We start from the raw sequence: 20,595 nt of genomic DNA on the forward strand, positions 1-20,595 counted from the left end.
TAGCGACAGCACGATGAGTTACAAGGCATTTGTGAGCTGTTAACCAGAGTGCTGTCACCAATAAAGCTCCAAATGGAAAAGGCTGGGAGGTGCAAGGGCTGGCTTCCCACTCTGAAGACCTCAGCTTCTCTGGAAGCCCTTCCCACAGAGCGGGTGTGTCATGAATGTAAGTACTTACATTGCTGATAACAGAGAACTTGCCAATTCCAGAGAGAATGTCAAACCAGATTCCTACAAGACAGAAAAGACAGCGTCTGGCTCACTCCCGCCCTCGGCCCAGTGATGACAAGGCTGAAGCTCCGGGTTATGTTTCGCAGGTGAACTACCGAGCAGCTTTGCTGGGACCCCCAGAACGGGCTTGTCTGGAAAGGCTTAGGTAGCCCCCCTGTCTGGAAGCTCAGATCACAAGTGGGGGTGGATAATGTGGTCTCAGAAGGCAACCCTGCACCTCAGGATATGAGGATGAGGGACCCAAAGGGAAGAGGGGCTTTCGCAGCCCTCTTGATTCCTGGTGTGGTGTGACTGTGTCCAGAGGGGACAGAATGGCAGAAGGATGGGCCTGGTGGGACCTCTAAGAGGGGCACGTACCGATATCTTTGGTTCTTACAGCATCCGGCCGTCTCAGCTCCGTGACGAACTTCTTGGCGTCCAGCCGCACTTCAATGACATTGTTGAGGAGGGCGAACACAGGTGCCAGGGGAAAGGAGGCCACAAAGAGGGTGACGAAACCAAACTGGATGACTGCAAGAGAGAACCACATGAGGGCTTCAGCAGGGACAAGCAGGACTCAGGTCCCTTCTGGCTCGCAGCTACGGCCCCTCGTCCTTTCTTCCTTGGGTCTCTTTCCCGTATGGGGTAATTTTTAGCCTCCCTTTTCCTCCTGTGCCACATACACGGTATTTCTTTCTAAGTACCTGCAGGCCTGTGGGTCAATGCCGTCACTTGGGAGCAAAGCTCTGGATTAGGCATGGTGGGGAGATACGAGAAAAAAAATGTCTTAATTCCTCCCTTCACCCTTTACCGCCAGTCACTAATCCTACTGATCTAACTCGGGGTTGGTAAACTTTTTTAGTAAAAGGCCAGATAGTAATACACATTTTTGGATTTGCAGGCCATATGGTTTTGTTACAATGACTCAACTCTGCCATTATACAGTAAAAGCAGCTATAGACAGCACATCAACAAGTGGGCTTGGCTGAGTTCCAATAAAACCTTTATTTACAAAAGTAATATATAAAGTGGCTAGACACAGTTTGCCTACCCTTGCTATAGCTTTAAAAACCACCTCCCAAATTTGGACTCTTCTTTCCATGTCTACAGTCACTGCCTTTGTTTAGAAAGTTTATTCATCGGCCGGATGCAGTGGCTCACACCTGTAATCCCAGCACTTTGGAGGCCGAGGCAGGCGGATCACGAGGTCAGGAGATCGAGACCATCCTGGCTAACACTGTGAAACCCCGTCTCTACTAAAAAATATAAAACAAAATTAGCCGGGCATGGTGGCGGGTGCCTGTAGTCCCAGCTACTCGGGAGGCTGAGGCAGGAGAATGGTGTGAACCCTGGAGGCGGAGCTTGCAGTGAGCCGAGATGGCGCCACTGCACTCCAGCCTGGGTGACAGAGCGAGATTCCGTCACAAAAAAAAAAAAAAAAAAAAAAAAGAAAGAAAGAAAGTTTATTCATCCATTCACCTATCATGCATTTATGGAGAGCTCACTAAACGTCAGGCCCCGTACCAAGTATTTAAGGAGGCAAAGGTCTGGTCTTGCCTGCAAGAAGCTGGGTTTGAAAGGGGAGAGTTAAATGTAGGCAAACACGTGCAACAAGGTTTTATGTGTTCCAAGAGAGAATAAAGAATGTACTAGTGATAGAGAAGACCCAAATGGAGGGGAATACACATCTGTTCCACAGTCTGGAAAGATGGGCATGCAGTTTTCATGAGGATTAAGTCAAAGAGACCTTCTAAGCTGCGGAAGCAGTGTAAGCAAAAGCGTGGTGGGACAGCCCAGGCCCATCAGACAGCCGGAAACAGTCCAGCCCTACCTGGACCATTGCAACAGCCTCCTGACGGGGTTTCTTGTCACCAGTCTCCCAGAATGCTAGAGTCTATCCAGCACACAGCCCCTGTCATCTGATTCTGTTATCTACCTGCTTATAAAAATTCCTGTTGGCTCCCCTCTGTTCACTGAATATAATCCACATTCCCTAGCGCTGCATACAGGCGCTTTATAATCTGCCTCCAATCTGCCTCCCTAGCTTCATCTCCCAGCATCTCCCCACAACAACCATGGTCCTGCCTTCTCACCCTCCGAACTGTCCCCTGCCACATTAGTTCCTTCCACTCATTTATGCACAAGCATCCACTCTCCGGCTGGCAAGCTTCTGTGCATCCCTGAGATCACTCAAATGCCACCTCCTTGGTGAGGCCCAATCCCTCCTCCTCTGGTCCCCACCACCCTGTGTTCAGGCCTCTGGTGCAGCCATCACTGTGTGCTTCTGTGATTGACTTGCTCACACATCTTTACTTCCCACTGAGAAGGTAAGACCTCCATCCCCTCTAGGGGTTCAGTACATATTTGCTGATGGAAACACAACCCAGAGTCCAGAAAAGTTACAATGTTCTAGGACTCCCCTACATACTAAGGGCAAATTATTAAACTTTTCTGTGCTTCAGGTACTTCAACTATAAATTGAAGATAATAGTAATAACCACCCAGTAGGGTTTCCAGATGGGTAAATGATATTACATACAAAATATGTACAATATACATACAATGTACAATACGTACAATGTCGGATACATAATAACTGTTTAATAAATGGTATCTATTATGTGTAATTTTATTCTTATTGGAATAAATACCGTGTACAGATGACTGCAATGTACTTATATGCTAAACAGACACAAACTTAAGGATTAAGCACTGAATGAGAGAGACTCAACTTCTAGACCTGGATATGCTTCTAACTAGAGGTATGACTTTGGCCAAGCCTGTTTGTTTCAATGGGCATCAGCAACCTCATTGATAAATTGAAGGGACCAGTTTATATTGCCTCCAAGTCTGATTTGCTGTGATGCTATGGTTCACATTATCTTAGACAAGCTTCATGAGTCTAGAATATTCAAATAAAGCATGACAAAACATGACAAGAATGGGATAAAAATTCCATTTCTACAGAGGCGTAAGAGCAACCACAATAGAAGTTCCAGGAAAGGGAACACGCAAGGAACTTTCCCCAGCCCAACTGCTTTTGGTTTGGCTGTTTGCTCAGCCCACAGCTGTGGGTCACTGCTCTGGCTGGTTCAACCCTGTCCACTGCCATTGTCCTTGGTGCCCAGTAGGTTCCAGCAGGCCTTAGGAGGCTGGCAGGTGCTGATTGACAGCAAGACGCCTGCATCGAAAGACACAGATTTGTCCAGGTTGGGACCTTAGAGTGATCACCTGACTAGCTGGCTGGCCAACAAGGATTGGAGGGCGGTGGAGAAATCCCCCAAAACAAGCTCTGGGAGCCCGTTCAAAATGCAGGCTCTCTCTCATCTTTTAAATAAGGCTTTGCTGAGGAATTCACATTGGAGTCAGGAATGGGGATAAGGCCAGAGGGGGTGTGGGGATGAATGGAATTAACAAGGAAAGGAAAACAGATGTTAGACTAGCATTCTAAAACCTGTCAAATGCATGTCTGTGTTTAAGTGTATGGATGGATGTATATTTATGGAGTTATAAGTTGGTCTTCTTGATTCTAATGAGCTCAGTTCAGCAGGCATATGTTCTTATCATGAGTGACTTCCTCCAGCAGAACTGTGCAAAATCCCCAGAGCCTCCGCAAGGCTTTGGCAAGGAGACTGATGGGGAGGGAGAAGGGCAGTTTACTTCTGAGGGATTGCAAATGTACACAGCATGCCCTCACCACATTCGTGCACGTGGTTCTCTGAAATCTAACTTCCTTCCAGGGTTATAGGGAAAATGGGACTCTCCACTTCCTCTTCTCTCTTCATATGAACTCCAGAGGCAGACATGAATGCCGTCTTCTGCGGCTTCCCTGCTGGTTTGCTTCTTTACCTTCACAAACTCTCCAGACATAGACTCTCTGTTGTCCCTCTTCTGTCAACACAAACATCTTCCAGTGCTGGCTTGAAGCTCTCTAATAGCTCCTGTTCATTACCCCAGTCCCATAACAAAATGTCCCTCCTCCTTCCCCTCACCATTTAAGTCTCTATATTCAGCACTGGATGGCCTCAAGAGACCGGGCCCAGCAATGCTGGACCCGAAGTGACAAGATCCTCCCGTCCCCTCTTCTGGTGTTACTCCATGGTATCCTGGGCCAAGAACAGGTCCTCTCTGCAGACGTCCCACTGCTGCAGGTGCTGCTTGCTCAGACTGGGTAACCTGAGCATTGCCAGGATTCAACCCAAAGAGGCAGAAACAGATAGGAAGTTTTGTTCTATTTGGGGGAGAATAAAACATAAAACCATAACTCTCTAGCATGCAAATTCCAAATCCAAGGTTTGCTCTTTTTAGTCAAAGGTCTAAAATGCTGTATCAGATGGAAGTCCTTCTGGGCTTACTTCAGAGGATACAATGATACCGGCTTTTGCCAACACCAAGATTTGTTTCTAAAAGCAGCAAGCCTCCATTAGGATAAAAGCAACACCGGAAATCCTCAGTGTGCTGCGTAATAGAAGCCAGCTCAGCCTGACCAGTAACAGATTAAACCAGGCCAAGCCAATTAGGGAGAAAACTTTGAGTTGATTTTCAACCAAATCTTTACAACGCCTGCTGTAAAATGCTCCAGTAATGCTGAGCTCAAAGGCTGGAAACTCCTCCATGCAAACCCCATTCGTTTTCTCCTCTCACCCTTCAGCAGCCAAGGATCTTCTAGAATAACCATCAGCCCTACACTGCCTGATGCTGGAGACATTTCCCGTATCAGTGATTTCCTGAGTTTAGGTTAAAATAACAAGGAGGAGTGGGTTAAACTAACCAGGACAACATTCAGCAAGGAGGTTTCAGGACAATTTGTTTAGAGAACACAAACAGTATAGTAGATAAAACAGAATGGACTTGCCGGGATTGGTGGAGAAGATTTTGATGGAATACAATTCTGATTTTTCACTCATTTATTTAAAATTTTTCAGTGAACATATCCAGACCCATTTCCTCCCAATCCATATTGTGTGCTAAGGGCAAATATTTAGCAAGTATGTTGAAGATCAACTCCGCCTGCCTTCCAATCACTCCAAAACCATTTGTACTTCCCCAAACTCACCATGAATTCTACATTTCTGAGCCTTGGTACACGCCACTATTGTCTGTAATTTTCCTTCTTGTCTGCTGAGTGGGATGCTATTCATCTCTCAGGCTCAACTCAAACTTCAAACTTCACCTTCTGTATGAAGACTCCTCTCCACCTCCATTTCCCACCAGCACACCCAGGTGGAACTGGGTGCCTTGGGCATCTCTCATCCTTACTCCCATAATGCCTTGCACATGCCTCTCTGTTTATTTGACCTGCTCCCTAGATGGAAAGCTCCTTGAGACCAGGGGTCTTGTTTGATTCTTTTCCAAGTCCTCACTCACCATCTTTTGTGGTGCCTCTTACACAGCAGATGCTCAAAGAGTATCTGTTTCATAAATCTGACCTTATTTTCACCAGTTGTGAAACACACACACACACACACACACACACGGCCAAAAATGAAAGCAAAAATGTGAACTGAGAGCATTGCACTTGATGATGGTGAAAAGAAAGGTAGACCTGAAGTATTAACACCTCTCCATCACAATTCTCATTGCTGCAATCTGCACGGAAGACTTTGAAGAAAGTTGTAGTAAAAACAGTTGGTTGGGAGAGTCCAATTCTAATGAAAATGATTATAGTTTTTTTTTCTCTTTTTTTTTTTTTAAAAAAAAAAACGCTTTCTATTGTTTAATAAAAGCAACACAGTCTGCTTAAAGAAGTTGAATACTGGGGGCTAAAGAATTCTCCTTTTTGAGTGTTGGCAATGCAGGACTACCGGATCAGTCATAAATACCAGAGGCGGAGGAGACACTGAAGTGACTTCAAAGCCAGAGGGGAGTGCAGAGAATCATCGTGGTGAACAGAGACGGCGTTCCCATCAAGAGCACCACAGTCAACCTCACCACCACACAGTGTGCCAGCCTCATGCACAGCTTCATCCTGAAGGCACGGAGCACCATGCGTGAAACTGACCCCCAGAACGATCTCAACTTCCTTTGAATTTGCTCCAAGAAAAATGAAATTATGGTTGCACCAGACAACCACTATTTCCTGATTGTGATTCAGAATCCAAACGAATAAGCCACTCTCTTGGCTCCCTGTGTCATTCCTCAATTTAATGCCCCCCGCCCCAAGAATATTAATGTCGATCATGTCAACACACTGACACGTGGCAGTTGCCTTAGAGCCCACTCGAACCAATCCCGTGACCATGTGTGGGGTGGCGACTCTGCCTACCCCACGAAAGGAACCCTTGTGCTGCGCCAACCTTCCCCAGAGCTCCAGGAGGGCCCTTTCTCCTCACTGCCAGGTTTTGGAACAAGAGCTTGCGAGAAACCCACACCCAGCTTCCTTCTGACATTCAGTTCACTTTGTTGCCCTTGGAGAAGGATGTTTTTCTTTAATTAAAAATAACCAAAATCCTTAAAAAAAAAATCTTCCTTTTTGTGAGCCATTAATGAGCAATGCAAGGGAATCAGGGAAGGACACACTGATATGAGCTTGTCTTCTCACTCAGGAGGCAGTAAGTGAAAGATGCCGCTAGAAACAGCCCATTAATATATACTCATGTAAGAGCACAGCAGGGGAAAGTCATCACTGCTTATTTCATCAGTCCATATTTTCAGGCTGTGCCCGGGAATCCCCTTTTCCCAAGAGCAAGGGAAGTCAACTCTGCTTTGGGCTGACAACATCTGGCATAAAAAGAATTGCAAGTGTCGACTGAACACACAAATAGGAAAAGACAGTGGGAAGAAAAGGCACGAGCTATTATAGATCCTCAGCATGGGCCTCCATTGCTTAGAAAAATGGTGAAGCCTTGATAGAAACATAAGAGAGTTCTCAATGTCCATCACTCACCATCCACTCACTCATGCATTCATTCAGCAAGCATTTATTGAGCACATTCCATATACTGGAGACCACGTGCATTGCTAAAACACAAGGATGAGCAGATTACTGTGGCATCCTTCCAAGGGCTCAGAGTATGCTGTGGGGAAGATGGGCATGGAAACAATCCTTGACAGCCTCACGTGGCGAGAGCAAAATGCCAGCATTAACAGTGCTGTAGAACACTGGGCAGAAGTAATCGACTCTCACCAGCAGACCCATGGAGGCTTTGCACCACTCGTCACTGGGTTCCACGTGAAGAACAAGTAGAAGGAGCACATGAAGATTTGCTATATGGTTGATAGTTAAGATCATTCCTGCAAATTCACTGATCCAAATTCACAAAAAAATACTTAGGAAATAAAGACAATACATGGAATTCCCTTTCAGTCCACATGGAGTCACCTGGGGGTTTACACAATGGATCAGGACTGATTCAGAAAGCCTGGGAAGTCATAACAGGAAGGGACAGGCTTGAAGTCACAGCTTAGGTATTAAGAGTTTACCGCATGCAAGGCAATGCAATGCTGGGACAGACCAGCAAGGCATGTCTGGCTCCAAGTTTTCTTCATTGCTTTGTGTTTAAAGGAGACTCAGTCCCTGCTTTTTCTCCAGCCCCACATCAAAGCTAGGGAGACTTGAGTTGGCAAGATCCACTGATTCACTTCCTGGAGGACAGACTGGTGAACTTCCAGTAAATATTTACTGAAAGAACAAATGAATGGTCTGGCTTTCTCACTCTTGTTTACATTATCCACCTGCAAGACGGGAGTGTGAAGGACAATTATTCATTCATCCTTCCTCCCGTCCCTCCATCCTCTCATTTGGACTGTGGTAATCTAGTGTGTGAGTTCGAAGGGCCATGAAACCAGTCATGACTGGAAAGAAGTTCCCAAGCAACAAATCATTACTGAGGACCTTGTTTTGCTTTATTCTTTTTCCTCTACCTCTTCCCAAAAGGTTTGTGCAAAAGTGAACAAAATGAAAATAAAATTAGGCTTACAGGGTTTTAGAAAAAGGAAATAAAGAGCACAGAAAAGAGGACAAAACAAGTAAGCAAACTCGGGGAACCACAATGCTGCTATGTTTGAGCAGTAATGTTTACTCCGAGCTTCCTGGTTGTTACAGCAAGGAGAGAAATGGGGCAGCAGTACAGTTCTTCGTAAGTTTTAAAGTAAAAGACTGCCTTCCCTGCATTCCTTCCTCCCTCCTCAAGCACTGACTAGGCATCTTCTGCACCCCAGAAGCCTTCTGTGGTACACCGAGGGCTGTGGTATCCAGATACACTTCTGCCTTTTTTCTTAAGTATGCATGGGGAGGGAGTCTAGTGCAGATAACACCAAGCAATGTATGCCTCAGCAGCGAAAGGACAGAAACAACCTGGGATTCAATCTACTTCCCAGAAACGCTAGAAGCAGCTCCTGGATGCTGCCTCAATTGTGTTTAAACAGCATTTGGAGAAGATGGCAGGAGCCTCATTATCCAGTGGAATGACTCAGTGTGTGTAAACAGGATGGCCCAGGGAAAGGAATTTCCTGGTTCTCTGAGCCATTGGCTTGTAGCACACACACACTTGGAGTTGTTTGTGACAGAATATGTGGGCCTTCCGTGCTGATGGTTTCTCAGGTATTCTAGAAAATCTGATCACTTACATCCAGCCTCTGCTGGAAATTTGGAAATTACCCGTCGTAGTCTTTGCCATCCATGACCAAAGAATATCAGAGTTGAAAAGAAAGTGGTGTCACCTAAGTTGTCCCTCCATCTGAAGCTCAGGTTGTTCTACTCCTTTAATAAGTGGCCACTTTCACCTGATCATTGTCAGGCAGGGAACTCAGTACCAGAGCCCGTCATTTTCATTGTTTTTGATTCTCTGTCTCCGTTTTAAGTCACTGGGACATTGGGGTACTTGCTATAAAGCATTATCATAGCAGTAGTTGTCTAACATCTGGGGTAGTTTTCCTGAACTATCCAGATAATTGTATAAGTTCATCAATTTATGCTGTTACAGGAGACCTGCTCTAAGGTTGACAGCATTCCCTAATTACTAGCACTTTAAAATAAGGAGACTTCGCACTGCAAGAGGTGGAGTAGGTTGTCCCAACTACATCAATACCACAATGATGTCTGGAGAGTTTTCATGAAAGGTCATGTCTGCAGAGTCCAACTGACAGCCCGTCCCCACCCCCACCCAGCCCAGAAGGTCCTCATTACAGGATCACTTCTTTCATTCCTGCTTCTTAGGAAAACATTCATAGAGCACTTACTGTATGCCAGGCCTTGCGGTTAAGTACTGTGAATCAATAAAACACACATCTCACCCTCAAGAAGCTTCCATCACAATGTAGTGAGTATCATAACCCTGGGCCATTGGTCTTCAGATGAGAAGAACTGACAATCACATCATTTATTTATCTGAATGACATGGTGATAAAACTTTACCAAGAGATTCTTCTGGGACTTGTCACTAAACTCTTATGGGATTAAACTTGGGCCTATGTCTTTCTGCTCAGTAGGAAAAGTCAAATGGCTGCAAGTGTCCAGAGAACTTAAGCTTGCAGCTCTTAAAGCAAACGAAGAATTTCCTCTCACCAGGCCCTGAGGAAAACCCCACAACAGGGCTGTGAGAGGCCTGCGGCAAGGGAGTTTGGAAGCCCCATTTTGGGGCAGGGGACAGTGATGATTAACGCCGTGGCCAACTCCTGGGCCAGCTTTCTTTCCTCCCCTCTGAGATGAGGGAGTGGGAGATGATTCCTGAAGTCCTTCTTAGTAAGCCCTTCAGGAAAAGGTTTGATATTGGAGATTCCCTCGAAAGCCCGCGCTGCTCCCCTCCCAGGTTTCTCCAGCTTAATCCCTCACTCTCAGGTTTCCCTTTGTCTGGAGCCAGCCCATCCCCACACCCACCGGCCCGAGGGGGCTCCCCACCCCCACGCCCCTCCTCAGGCTGATCCCAGCCTCCCTTCACCTCGCGGCCCCTCCCCCAAGCCTGCTGGGCCCCAGCCCAGGTTCCAGCTCAATTTAGGAAAATGTAAATATAATACATCTCCCCCTGCTGCCTCCCTCGGCTGATGACCTGCCCCACCATTCCTACTGACAGGCCCAGAGTGGGCTCAGCGCACTTCCTGTCTGCATGGGTGGTCCTGGGGATCTCAGGGAAAGAGGCTGACAGCTGAGAGCTGGGCCGGGGATCACCATGTCAAGCACACCAGAGGCGGTGGGCAGCTTTGGTTTCATTGCTCTCATTTTTGTTCAAAGTCCAAGACACAGGCCCTTCTGGAATTGGGGAGGTCTAGCCAGTTGGGAAGGAAGGAGGAAACCTCACTTCATTCCATCCTTCCACAGAAGCCCAAGTTCCTATAGGTCTTGAAGACAGTCTCCCATAGAATGGTCTGGAAAGGGGCTCTAGCCTCAATTCCACTAGTGAGTCATCTGGGTGACCTTAGGCAACTCACATCACCCTGGGCCTCTTGGCTTCAAGGTGCATTGTTCAACTAGGATGTATGAACCATGATGTCACCACTGGAAGGCACCCTGAAGGTCAGCTGGTCTCGTGGTCTGAAACTTATTATCCCTGTCAAGACACTTAATGAAAAATGATGACCTGCACTTCCATTTGTGCATGCTGAAACGTCCCTTCCTCAAAAAACATTTAGAAATCTAAGAAAGTGAGGGTGGCACTGACTGTGTTTTACCTTGTATTTCTAAAACACTGGCAGTGGTGCATTACTTGTGACACACTGCACAATTGGTTTTGACCACAGACCAGTGGGTTGCATCACTGCAGGGAAAAACTCATTCTCTGGTCTAATTCCCTCTAATTTCCAGGGAAAAAGGGAAGCCAGGGAGATGATACGACGTCATGCCCAAGGCCACACTGCTGGATAGAAGCAGAGCTAGATTTGCACCTGATTCTCACCTGACACACTGGGAACATGGGAAGGAGAGATGCTCACTCTGCCTACAGTGATCATCTAAAGATAAAAGAGGCAGCGGATGTGAAGGGGCTTTTACTTCAAAGACAAGGGCGCAGAGAAATCAGAAGTAATGATATGGTGACTACCGCCCAGTCTTAGTTATCCATGGAGATGGCAGAAACTACAGCCCCCAACGAGATTTTGACATCTGCTGTGGACTTCAGTCTTCTCTCCCACCACGCTAGTCCCCAGAGCTGCTATCTCTCAACTGCATGGATGGGTTCACATTACACCTTCTCTTATTTCCCTGGCTTACTCGCTAGAAACGAGTGTTTAATAGGCCTGGGATGGGGGAGGGGAGGAGGTAGAGGAAGGAAAGGGGTGGCAGGAGAGGGGGACAGGGAAGGAGGAAGAGGAGAAAGAGAAACAAGGATAACCACCTCTCTTGATAATCCACTCACTGGATTATCAGCCCATAAATAAATGAGAATTGACCGTGGCTCAGCATCACTAGAAAGTGAGATTCTGTTAGCCTAGATAAGAGAAAGCTGAAGACATAAATGATACACTCATGTATTCAGTGACCCCCTTTACAGGCTTACCCAATATGTTTTTAGTGCCCATGCCCCAGGGGGCGGTGCTGGGCAAGGCCCTGCCATTTGAAGAATCTGCCCTTGGGAAATTAATTACCAAAGGCATCTCTATTTCAGGAGACAGTTTGTCTGAAATCCGGTGGGGCAGGGGGAAGGGGGAGGTGGCAAGGAGCAGGTGACAGGAGAGCGGGCTTTGGATGCGTGCATGAGAAGGCGCAGGCAAGTCCAGGGCCCGGAGAGCACTCAGGAGAGGCAGGGCAGGAAGAAGCTGTAGGGTGCAGAGGATTCACTTCCCTGGACCACAGGACGTGGAGAAGGACCTAGGATTAAATACAGGGGAAGGATGCTCTGGGAGGGCCTCGCTAGGAGCACGGGATCCCAATGGTTTTTGGACACTGGAGGGATATGACCAACACTACACCTTGGAAGAAATAAATGAGGCAGTGGCGAGACGGTGGTGGCTGCAAGTGGCTGTGTTGAGGATGTAGTTAAAAAAAAAAAAAAAAAAAAGCACCAGGGAGGAGTCGGAGCTGACAGAGCAGATTCCTAAGACACCCTAGAGCAGGCCTGTCTAACCCCTGGCCCGTGGGCCGCATATGGCCCAGGACGGCTTTGAATGTGGCTCAACACAAATCCGTAAACTTTCTTTTTTTTTTTTTTTTTTTTTTTTGAGACGGAGTCTTGCTCTGTAGCCCGGGCTGGAGTGCAGTGGCCGGATCTCAGCTCACTGCAAGTTCCGCCTCCCGGGTTCACGTCATTCTCCTGCCTCAGCCTCCCAAGTAGCTGGGACTACAGGCGCCTGCCACCTCGCCCGGCTAGTTTTTTGTATTTTTAGTAGAGACGGGGTTTCACCGTGTTAGCCAGGATGGTCTCGATCTCCTAACCTCGTGATCCGCCGGTCTCGGCCTCCCTAAGTGCTGGGATTACAGGCTTGAGCCACCGCGCCCGGCTCCGTAAACTTTCTTAAAACATTATGAGATTTTTTTTTGCATCGTTTTAGCTCATCAGCTATCATTAATGTTACTGTATTGTATGGGTGACCTAAGACAATTCTTCTTCTTCCAATGTGGCCCAGGGAAGTCGGAAGATTGGACACCCCAGCTCTAGAGGAAAGATCAGCGGCACAGCAAGCCCACTGGATGGGAGGCGTGTGGAGACAGAACCGAGAATGAGCAGTGATGTTAGATTTCTCAGCCAGGGGCCTGGAGGATGGTAGGGCCATTAATGTGGCAGAGAACTCAGAAAAGAGTCAAGGGGATGCAGCCTGCAGGCAGAAAGGCTTAGAAATACTTCCCCCGAAGTGGATTCTCGTCTGGGGCCTTCCCTGCCTTGTCTGAAGTCTTAAGACAAGCGTGGGGCAGTAAGCGGGAGAAGAGCCTCCTGTATCCAGTTCAGAGTTTGCTCGGCCTCAGTAGGTGGTTTCTCAAACCCAAAGACAAGGCCAAAAGAATGAGGAGAGCAGGCGATCTTTGAGAACACCTTTCTGCCGGTCAACCAGAAGCTGCAAAGACCTAGCCTCTGCAGCAGGCATCACTAGGCGAACTGTTTTCTAGAACAGTAGGTCCTTTCTTTTTACTGTCTGTTTGCCCATATGGGGCCAATGGAATTTCCCCTTTGTCCTGGGAAGGTTTGCTGAAAAATCAACTCACGATAAGGCAGATTAATCAGAGAAAAAACTAGCCACCAGGTGTGGTGGCTCACACCTGTAATCCCAGCACTTTGGGAGGCCCAGGCGGGCAGATCACCTGAGGTCAGTGTCAGGCCTCTGAGCCCAAGCCAAGCCATCGCATCCCCTGTGACTTGCACGTATAAGCCCAGATGGCCTGAAGTAACTGAAGAATCACAAAAGAAGAGCAAATGCCCTGCCTCGCCTTAACCAATGACATTCCACCACAAAAGAAGTGAAAATGGCCAGTCCTTGCCTTAAGCGATGATATTATCTTGTGAAATTCCTTTTCCTGGCTCATCCTGGCTCAAAAACCTCCCCCACTGAGCACCTTGTGACCCCCACTCCTGCCCTCCAGAGAACAACCCCCCTTTGACTGTAATTTTCCTTTACCTACCCAAATCCTATAAAACGGCCCCACCCTTATCTCCCTTTGCTGACTCTCTTTTCGGACTCAGCCCGCCTGCACCCAGGTGATTAAAAAGCTTTATTGCTCACACAAAGCCTGTTTGGTGGTTTCTTCACATGGACGCGCATGAGAGTCAGGAGTTCGAGACCTGGCCATGGTGAAACCCCGTCTCTACTAAAAATACAAAAAATTAGCCAGGCTTGGTGGGGATGCCTATAATCCCAACTGCTCGGGAGGCTGAAGCAGGAGAATCACTTGAACCTGGGAGGCAGAGGTTGCAGTGAGCCAAGATTGCGCCACTGTACTCCAGCCTGGGCAACAAGAGTGAAACTGCCTCAAAACAAAACAAAAACTACCAATTTATTACTGCTATGCACACGGGGAAAATCACAGAGTGATTGACCACTACCCCAGTGTAGTACAGGTGCTTACATACCCTGCTTCTTAGGGGAAAGGGCGTGGGAAGTGCGGGTGATTTTAGGGGGACAGTGATTTCAGGGGAATTTCATAGGCTTAAAGAACACGCAATGGTTTGGGGCAAAGTCTACTGGGTCTGCAGAGCAGACAATGACTTGTGACAAGAGTCTGTCCAGGTTTGTTGACCGACTTTAGTCTTCTTTCCTGCAATGTGGGTTCAGTTCATGAAAACTCAGGGAAGGAATCGAAGTAATTGTTCTTTTCTTCAGTAGGTCCAGACTTTTAGGCAGCTAAGGGAAGTTCAGTCTGTGTTTGGGGAGAGGTAGAGGATTGAGAGAAGGGTGGGAGAGATTCTTCTCCTTGGTGGGTCTGACTGGTCTTTACGTAGATAGGGGAAAAATCTCCTTTAGCATTGTTCATCTCTAGGATCTTTAAATCAAAACACTGACTATGCCAGGGAGTCATACTTTGGGGTGAAGTTCCCTGAGCTCCTTCACACATTTCTCTCACACCAGACCCTGAAACTCCGGAAGGCACAGGCATGTCTGTTGTCTCCACGTCCCCAGTGCCCGGCAGCAGGGCAGACACCACGGCACTGCCCCGGGGCAGGCCAGGAGGGGCGTCACTGCAGAGGGAGGGATGTGGCCTTGGAGTGGAGGTCAGAACCAAGTCTGAAAGAGGTCATTCTCACCCTGTCCACTGACACTAATGACTTGACGCCTTAAGGGAAAGGAATAAATTAAAATCAGAGGTGACTTTTCTTTGAGGGAAACTCTGATGATACACATGGTTCACTCTGGTCTTAGGAGACTAAAATTATCGCATATTAAAAATTACACAAATATGTCCACAGTGAAGAAGGTGGCCCACAGTCATGGGATCAAGAGAAGTGAGGGCTTCTATTTTTCTACCAGTGAAGGAAAAGGACTTAAGGTGCCATTTATTTGATGATTATTTCATTGAGTTATTAGGTTCTAGTACCCATGCTGAGTGCTGTGACTAGAAAGGAGTAAGACACTGTCTCTGTCCCCAAAGCATTTTTGAAAGGGTGCAGGTACAGGAGAAGAGGGGAAGAGAAAAACTGAAAATGGGAGAATGAGAAAATTGTACCAAGAGCAAATGTGTCTGAGGCTGCGACACTCGGCAAGCGGTCACGGGCAGACGACATGGCACAGGCAAACTGGACGTGAGTGTGAGATAACCAGACACACACACGCAAAACAAGAGCCAGCTCGGGATGCCCTCATCTGCTGCACTGGGTGTGTGAACTTGATCTGAAAAGAAGTCAGTAGCACTGAAGGATTTTAAGCAGAAAAACGAATACAATCTGGTTTGCATTTTTTAAAAGCCGTTCTAAAAAGCAAGATGGAAAGGTAGAAGGAGTAAAAAAAAGAAGCACGGAGTCAACCTAGGATGCATTTGCAGTAATTCCAAGGAGAAATGGTGAGGGTTCAAATAAGAATCCAAAATTCTCACTAGAGGCAAAGTCAGCGAGTTAAGTAGCCACAAATAGAAACTCTCCCCAGTGAGGGTTGATGCAAAGTCAGAAAGTAGTCATGGAGATTAAGACAGGATCCACACCAGTCCACAGACGTTCCTCCTGAACCCAGAAGCTCAAACTTGCCATTTCAGGACACAACTTGAAAGCGATTGCAAGAGCTTTAACGTCTGATCTCCCAGGAGGACCTGCCCCATGCGTTTCCCTGGCACAGTGATTTCTACGGGCCTTGGTGCACACTTCCAGAGAGCAGGAGAGACTGGGGGCCCTTTGCCTTTCAAAATAATTATCTGGCTTTTACTCCAAATAAATGAATAAGTAAACATGCGATCACTGAGGCACTTCCCTTTCTGTGAGGGTTTGACAGGCTATAAGCTCGGGACCAAGAAAAATCAGACCTGCTCTCATGACTGTGTGAATGAATGACAGAAGAAATTCATCTCATCACCCACAGTAATAGCCCAAGGACCTCAAACTTGTGGTTGCATTTAAGAAGCTGGGGGAAGGCTCTAAGGGAGATAATTGAATTCCTGAGGCAGGATTATAATAGCGATTATTTTTTGGATGACTAGAGGAGCAAAAGCTTGTGGGTTTTAGATAAATAGATGACAAAAAGCCCATTTGAGAATCCAGACTTGTCAATAGAGCCCTGAGGGCTTAGAGTTTACTGAAAGGACAAACATCTTGGAGTGTTTAGAGCTCAGGCTTCTGATGCTTAGATATGCCTTAGGGTCTGGTACCCTCATTCTTTAACCATTAGGGCACAGCCTACACTCACGGTATAAGAAGAACCTCCAGAGATCACTATATTCAGGAGCTTCAAGCTGTTTTGAGTCAAAAACTTTGCAGATTTGAGAGAAACTGAACTCTGGACAATAACAACGGTGGCCAATGTTCACTGAGAGTCTACATGTGGAAGCACTGTTTACCACTCTACGTGCATCAGCTGATTCCCAGAATAGTCCTATGAGGTAGGCGCTACTATCATCAAACCTACTTTTCAGATGGGAGAATTGGGCCTGGCTGACTTTAAGCCTCAAAACCAGAGTCATGTAGCTAGCATGCAGCAGGGTTAGGTTCAAAAGCTCAGTGGTTCAACGGCAGCACCCACCCCTAACCACACTTAGCTGTTCGATGAACTTTGATGAGCGTTATTTTGCAGTCCAGTCTTTGTACTTGAGAAAAAGTATGTCCTTAAAGGGTTAAGAGGACAGTCCAGAGATAAAAGAGAGGAGCAAAACCTAATCCAGAAAACACTGTCCTCACACTTAAATAAAATATGAAATAAAATAGCCATGTCTCTAAAACACGTCTCTTAAGATTGAAAGTCATAGCAAAATGCACTAAAGAATTCTGTGAACCAATCCAGCTTGAAAGTCATAGTGAAATGAACTAAAGAATTCTGTGAACCAATCCAGTGTGATTCCTCTTCCAGAAAAGATTGCATCAATATCAACTGAGTTGTTGACTCAATCAATATCAGGAACAACCTGAACTGCTGAAGAGACTGTCCTGGTCTCCAGATTTGCTTCTCCTTCTAGATGCTTAATAAATGTTTGATGAATTAATTGATAAATGAATTCTTGCACCTGTGTTTTCTCTTTTCCTCCTGAGCCTTACTATCCCTCTTCTGCACTTGCTGCCCAATTTCCCAAGCAAAGAGTACACAGTCACCACACTGGCCAAGATTTTACAACTGCTCTGTATGGTCTGATGCGAATTGCAAACCTGTCTGGTCTTCAGGGTTCTCCACTAATCCCAGGTCTGTCTCTGAACCCTCCATACCTCAAGACTACCATTTGCTTCTCCTTGTGAACAGTTACTCATGGCCAACCTGTCTGGTCTTCAGGGTTCTCCACTAATCCCAGGTCTGTCTCTGAACCCTCCATACCTCAAGACTACCATTTGCTTCTCCTTGTGAACAGTTACTCGTGGCCAGGTGTGGTGGCTCATGCCTGTAATCCCAGCAATTTCAGAGGCCAAGATGAGAGAATTGCTCAAGTTCTGGAGTTAGAGACCAGCCTGGGCAACATAGTGAAACCTCACGGCTACAAAAAATCAAACAAATTAGCTGGGCTTGGTGGTGCATGCCTGTAGTGCCAGTTACTAGGGAGGCTGAGGTGACAGGGTCACTTGAGCCTGGGAGGTCCAGGCTGCAGTGACCCATGATAGTTCCACTGCACTCCAGCCTGGGTGACGTAGCAAGACCCTGTCTCTAAACAAAACAACAACAACAACAAACAGTTACTCATGGCCAGGAGACTCGCTGCACTTGCCAGTCCTTTCCCTTGGAACGTTCTTCTCTGTTCTTATCATCTATATGTAGATCTCCAGAACTGGAAAGATCTTGGGATCACTAAATCAACCTCCCACCCTACAGCTGGAAACCTCTTCAGAATATCTGTAGTTCACCATCAAGTAAGCCCTGCTTTGAAAATGTAAATTCTTTACTTGTCTTATAAAGTTATTATTATAGAGTTACCTCTGTCAAGAAATCTTCTCTCATTAATTAACACATGCATTAATTCGTTCATTCTCTCATCTGTGTATCAGACATACTAAGTGTTTGAGTTTTGTTTTTGTTTTTTTAGAGATGGGGCATCACTCTGTCACCTAGGGTGGAGTGCAGTGGCACAATCACAGCTCACTGCAGCCTCAGACTCCTGGGCTCAAGCAATCCTCCCACCTCAGCCTCCCAAGTAGCTAGGACTATAGGTATACAACACTACATTCTATTATTTTTTTCTTTCTTTTTTTTTTCTTTTTGTAGAGACAGGGTCTCATTATGTTGCTCAGGCTGATCTTGAGCTCCTGGCCTCAAGCAATCCTCCTGCCTCGGCCTCCCAAAGTGCTGGGTTTATAAGCATGAGTCACTGCACCTGGCCTGGAGTGTTCGTTATATGCCAGGAAATGTGCTAGACTCCGGAAGCTGTGAAGATGAATAAGCCATGGTCACTACCCACTGCTCTTCAGAGTCACCCCTAGACTGGGTCTGTTGAAGAACATATATGTAAGCAATACTACCATAATTCAGTAAGATGCCATCAGCGTGTGTACCGAACACAATACTAGGACAGAAACAAAGAATGATTTGTTTCAAGAGGAACTGGGGTTTGACCTGGGAAGACTTCCTAGAGGAAGCACCATGTAAAACTAAGCTAAGGATGAGTCTAGAACATTCAGGTCAACAACGTGGAATGGAGTGGCATAGGGGCTGGGAATCTCCAGCTTCCTATACGCTGATAATTCTTTCATATCACATGACTTCAGGATTCAGGATATTAAGTGATTTACACTCACTGAAAGGGTATTCTCATACATTGCCCGAGGCTGGGTGAATTGTTCTTACTCTTTCAGAAAGTAATTTGGTAAAATGAATCAAGAACCATACAATGACTATACCGAATCACACCTATGTGAATCTATCTGGATGAAATAATACCCTAAATAAAAGACTACATGCACAAAGATAATGTTTATGAGAGGATTAAAATATGGGAGAATTGTTAAGCCTCCACTAGAAGACAGGTAAGTGAACTATGGCACGCTTATTAAAGGGATTATTACACAGCTATTCATTTTGAATGTTATTTGACAACTTAAAATATTTATTCATATAATGGGAAATAAAAAAATAAATGTGTAAGATCACAATTTTATTTTTAAATTCATGTACATAACAAAAAGAGTCTAAGAAACAGCACCAAACTGCTAAGAAAAAAAAAAAAATTACAAGGTTGGATTTGGGAGATAATGTTCTCTTCTTTTCTGTTTTCAATATTCCAGGTATAAGATTGTTTTATTCATTTTAAGGAGTGGGGTTTGGGGTTTGCTTTTGTTTCTGATTTTTCAGACTATGGTCTGAATCTCACTCTCTACAATCTTGGTGTGAATCCCTTCCCAAAATCACCAAGTAAATCTTCTAGCGCTACGTTTTTTTTCACTCTTCTCATTTCTTGGTAAGCACCCAAGTTTAAACACATAATAATATGGTAGATATGTATTCAATGGCATAGCCCTGACAAAGTAGAGCATATTTCCCTAACTCTGCCTTCCTCAGGGTTCAGGACCATGAAGAGAAATAACACTGGACACTTAATACACAGCTTTTGTATGTGTTAGGCCCTCTTCTAAGAACTATATTAGCACTAAGCACTAAGACCCTCTTCTATTCACAGACACTAATTCATTCACTACCCACAACAATCCTATGAGGTGGATATTATTATCTTTTTTAATAGGCAAACAAATTGAGACACATAGGGGTCTTCATAAGGGCAAGTGGATAACTTACACATGGTTATCCAGCTAGTTGGTCAAAAGCTGGGATTTGAGCCCAGGAAGTATGGTTCAAGGGTCTTTGCTCCTCTTTGTTGTATTTTAATGTTTTATTTCTCTTTTTTTTTTACTTTTAAGCTCATGGGTGCAAGTGCAGGTTTGTTACATAGGTAAACTGTGTCATGCGGGTTTGTTGTACAGATTATTTCATCACCCAGGTATTAAGCCTACTACCCGTTAGTTCTTTTTCCTGATCCTCTCCCTCGTCTCATCCTCCACCCTCTGAAGGGCCCCAGTGTGTGCTGTTCCCCTCTGTGTGTCCACGTGTTCTCATGGTTTAGGTCCCACTTAAAAGTGAAAACATCCGGTATTTGGTTTTCTGTTCCTGTATTAGTATGCTAAAGATAATGGCCTCCACCTCCATCCATGTTCCTTCAAAGGACATGAACTCATTCTTTTTCACAGCTGCGTGGTAGTCCACAGTGTACTATGTTTTCTTTACCCAGCCTATCATTGATGAGCATTTAGGTGGAATGCATTCTTTGCTATTATGAACACCTCTATGTACATGAACTAGAAAAATTTAGGGTCTCTGCTCTAATCACTCAAAAGAGGAAGCTTTGAAATAGCTGAACAGACAAGCTGACAAGCATGTAAAACCCACACAGCTAACTGGTGGCCATGGAGGTGTGACCAC

General features: G+C 45.9%; 1 protein-coding gene and 1 pseudogene across 1 annotated transcript in view; one reads left to right on the forward strand and one right to left on the reverse strand.

The window, feature by feature from the left end:
• Nucleotides 1-20,595, reverse strand: part of ANO2 (anoctamin 2) — a 361,822-nt gene that overhangs the window by 15,612 nt on the left and 325,615 nt on the right. Inside the window, exons 21-22 of the mRNA XM_037988687.2 lie at nt 589-741; nt 179-231 (exon numbers count right to left, since the gene is read on the reverse strand). Coding sequence (XP_037844615.2) covers nt 179-231; nt 589-741 — 206 coding nt within the window. The remainder of the gene's footprint in view (nt 1-178; nt 232-588; nt 742-20,595) is intronic.
• Nucleotides 4,230-6,450, forward strand: LOC119620738 (dynein light chain roadblock-type 1 pseudogene; annotated as a pseudogene).

Source organism: Chlorocebus sabaeus, chromosome 11 (genome assembly GCF_047675955.1).
Source record: "Chlorocebus sabaeus isolate Y175 chromosome 11, mChlSab1.0.hap1, whole genome shotgun sequence".
Taxonomy (NCBI): domain Eukaryota; kingdom Metazoa; phylum Chordata; class Mammalia; order Primates; family Cercopithecidae; genus Chlorocebus; species Chlorocebus sabaeus.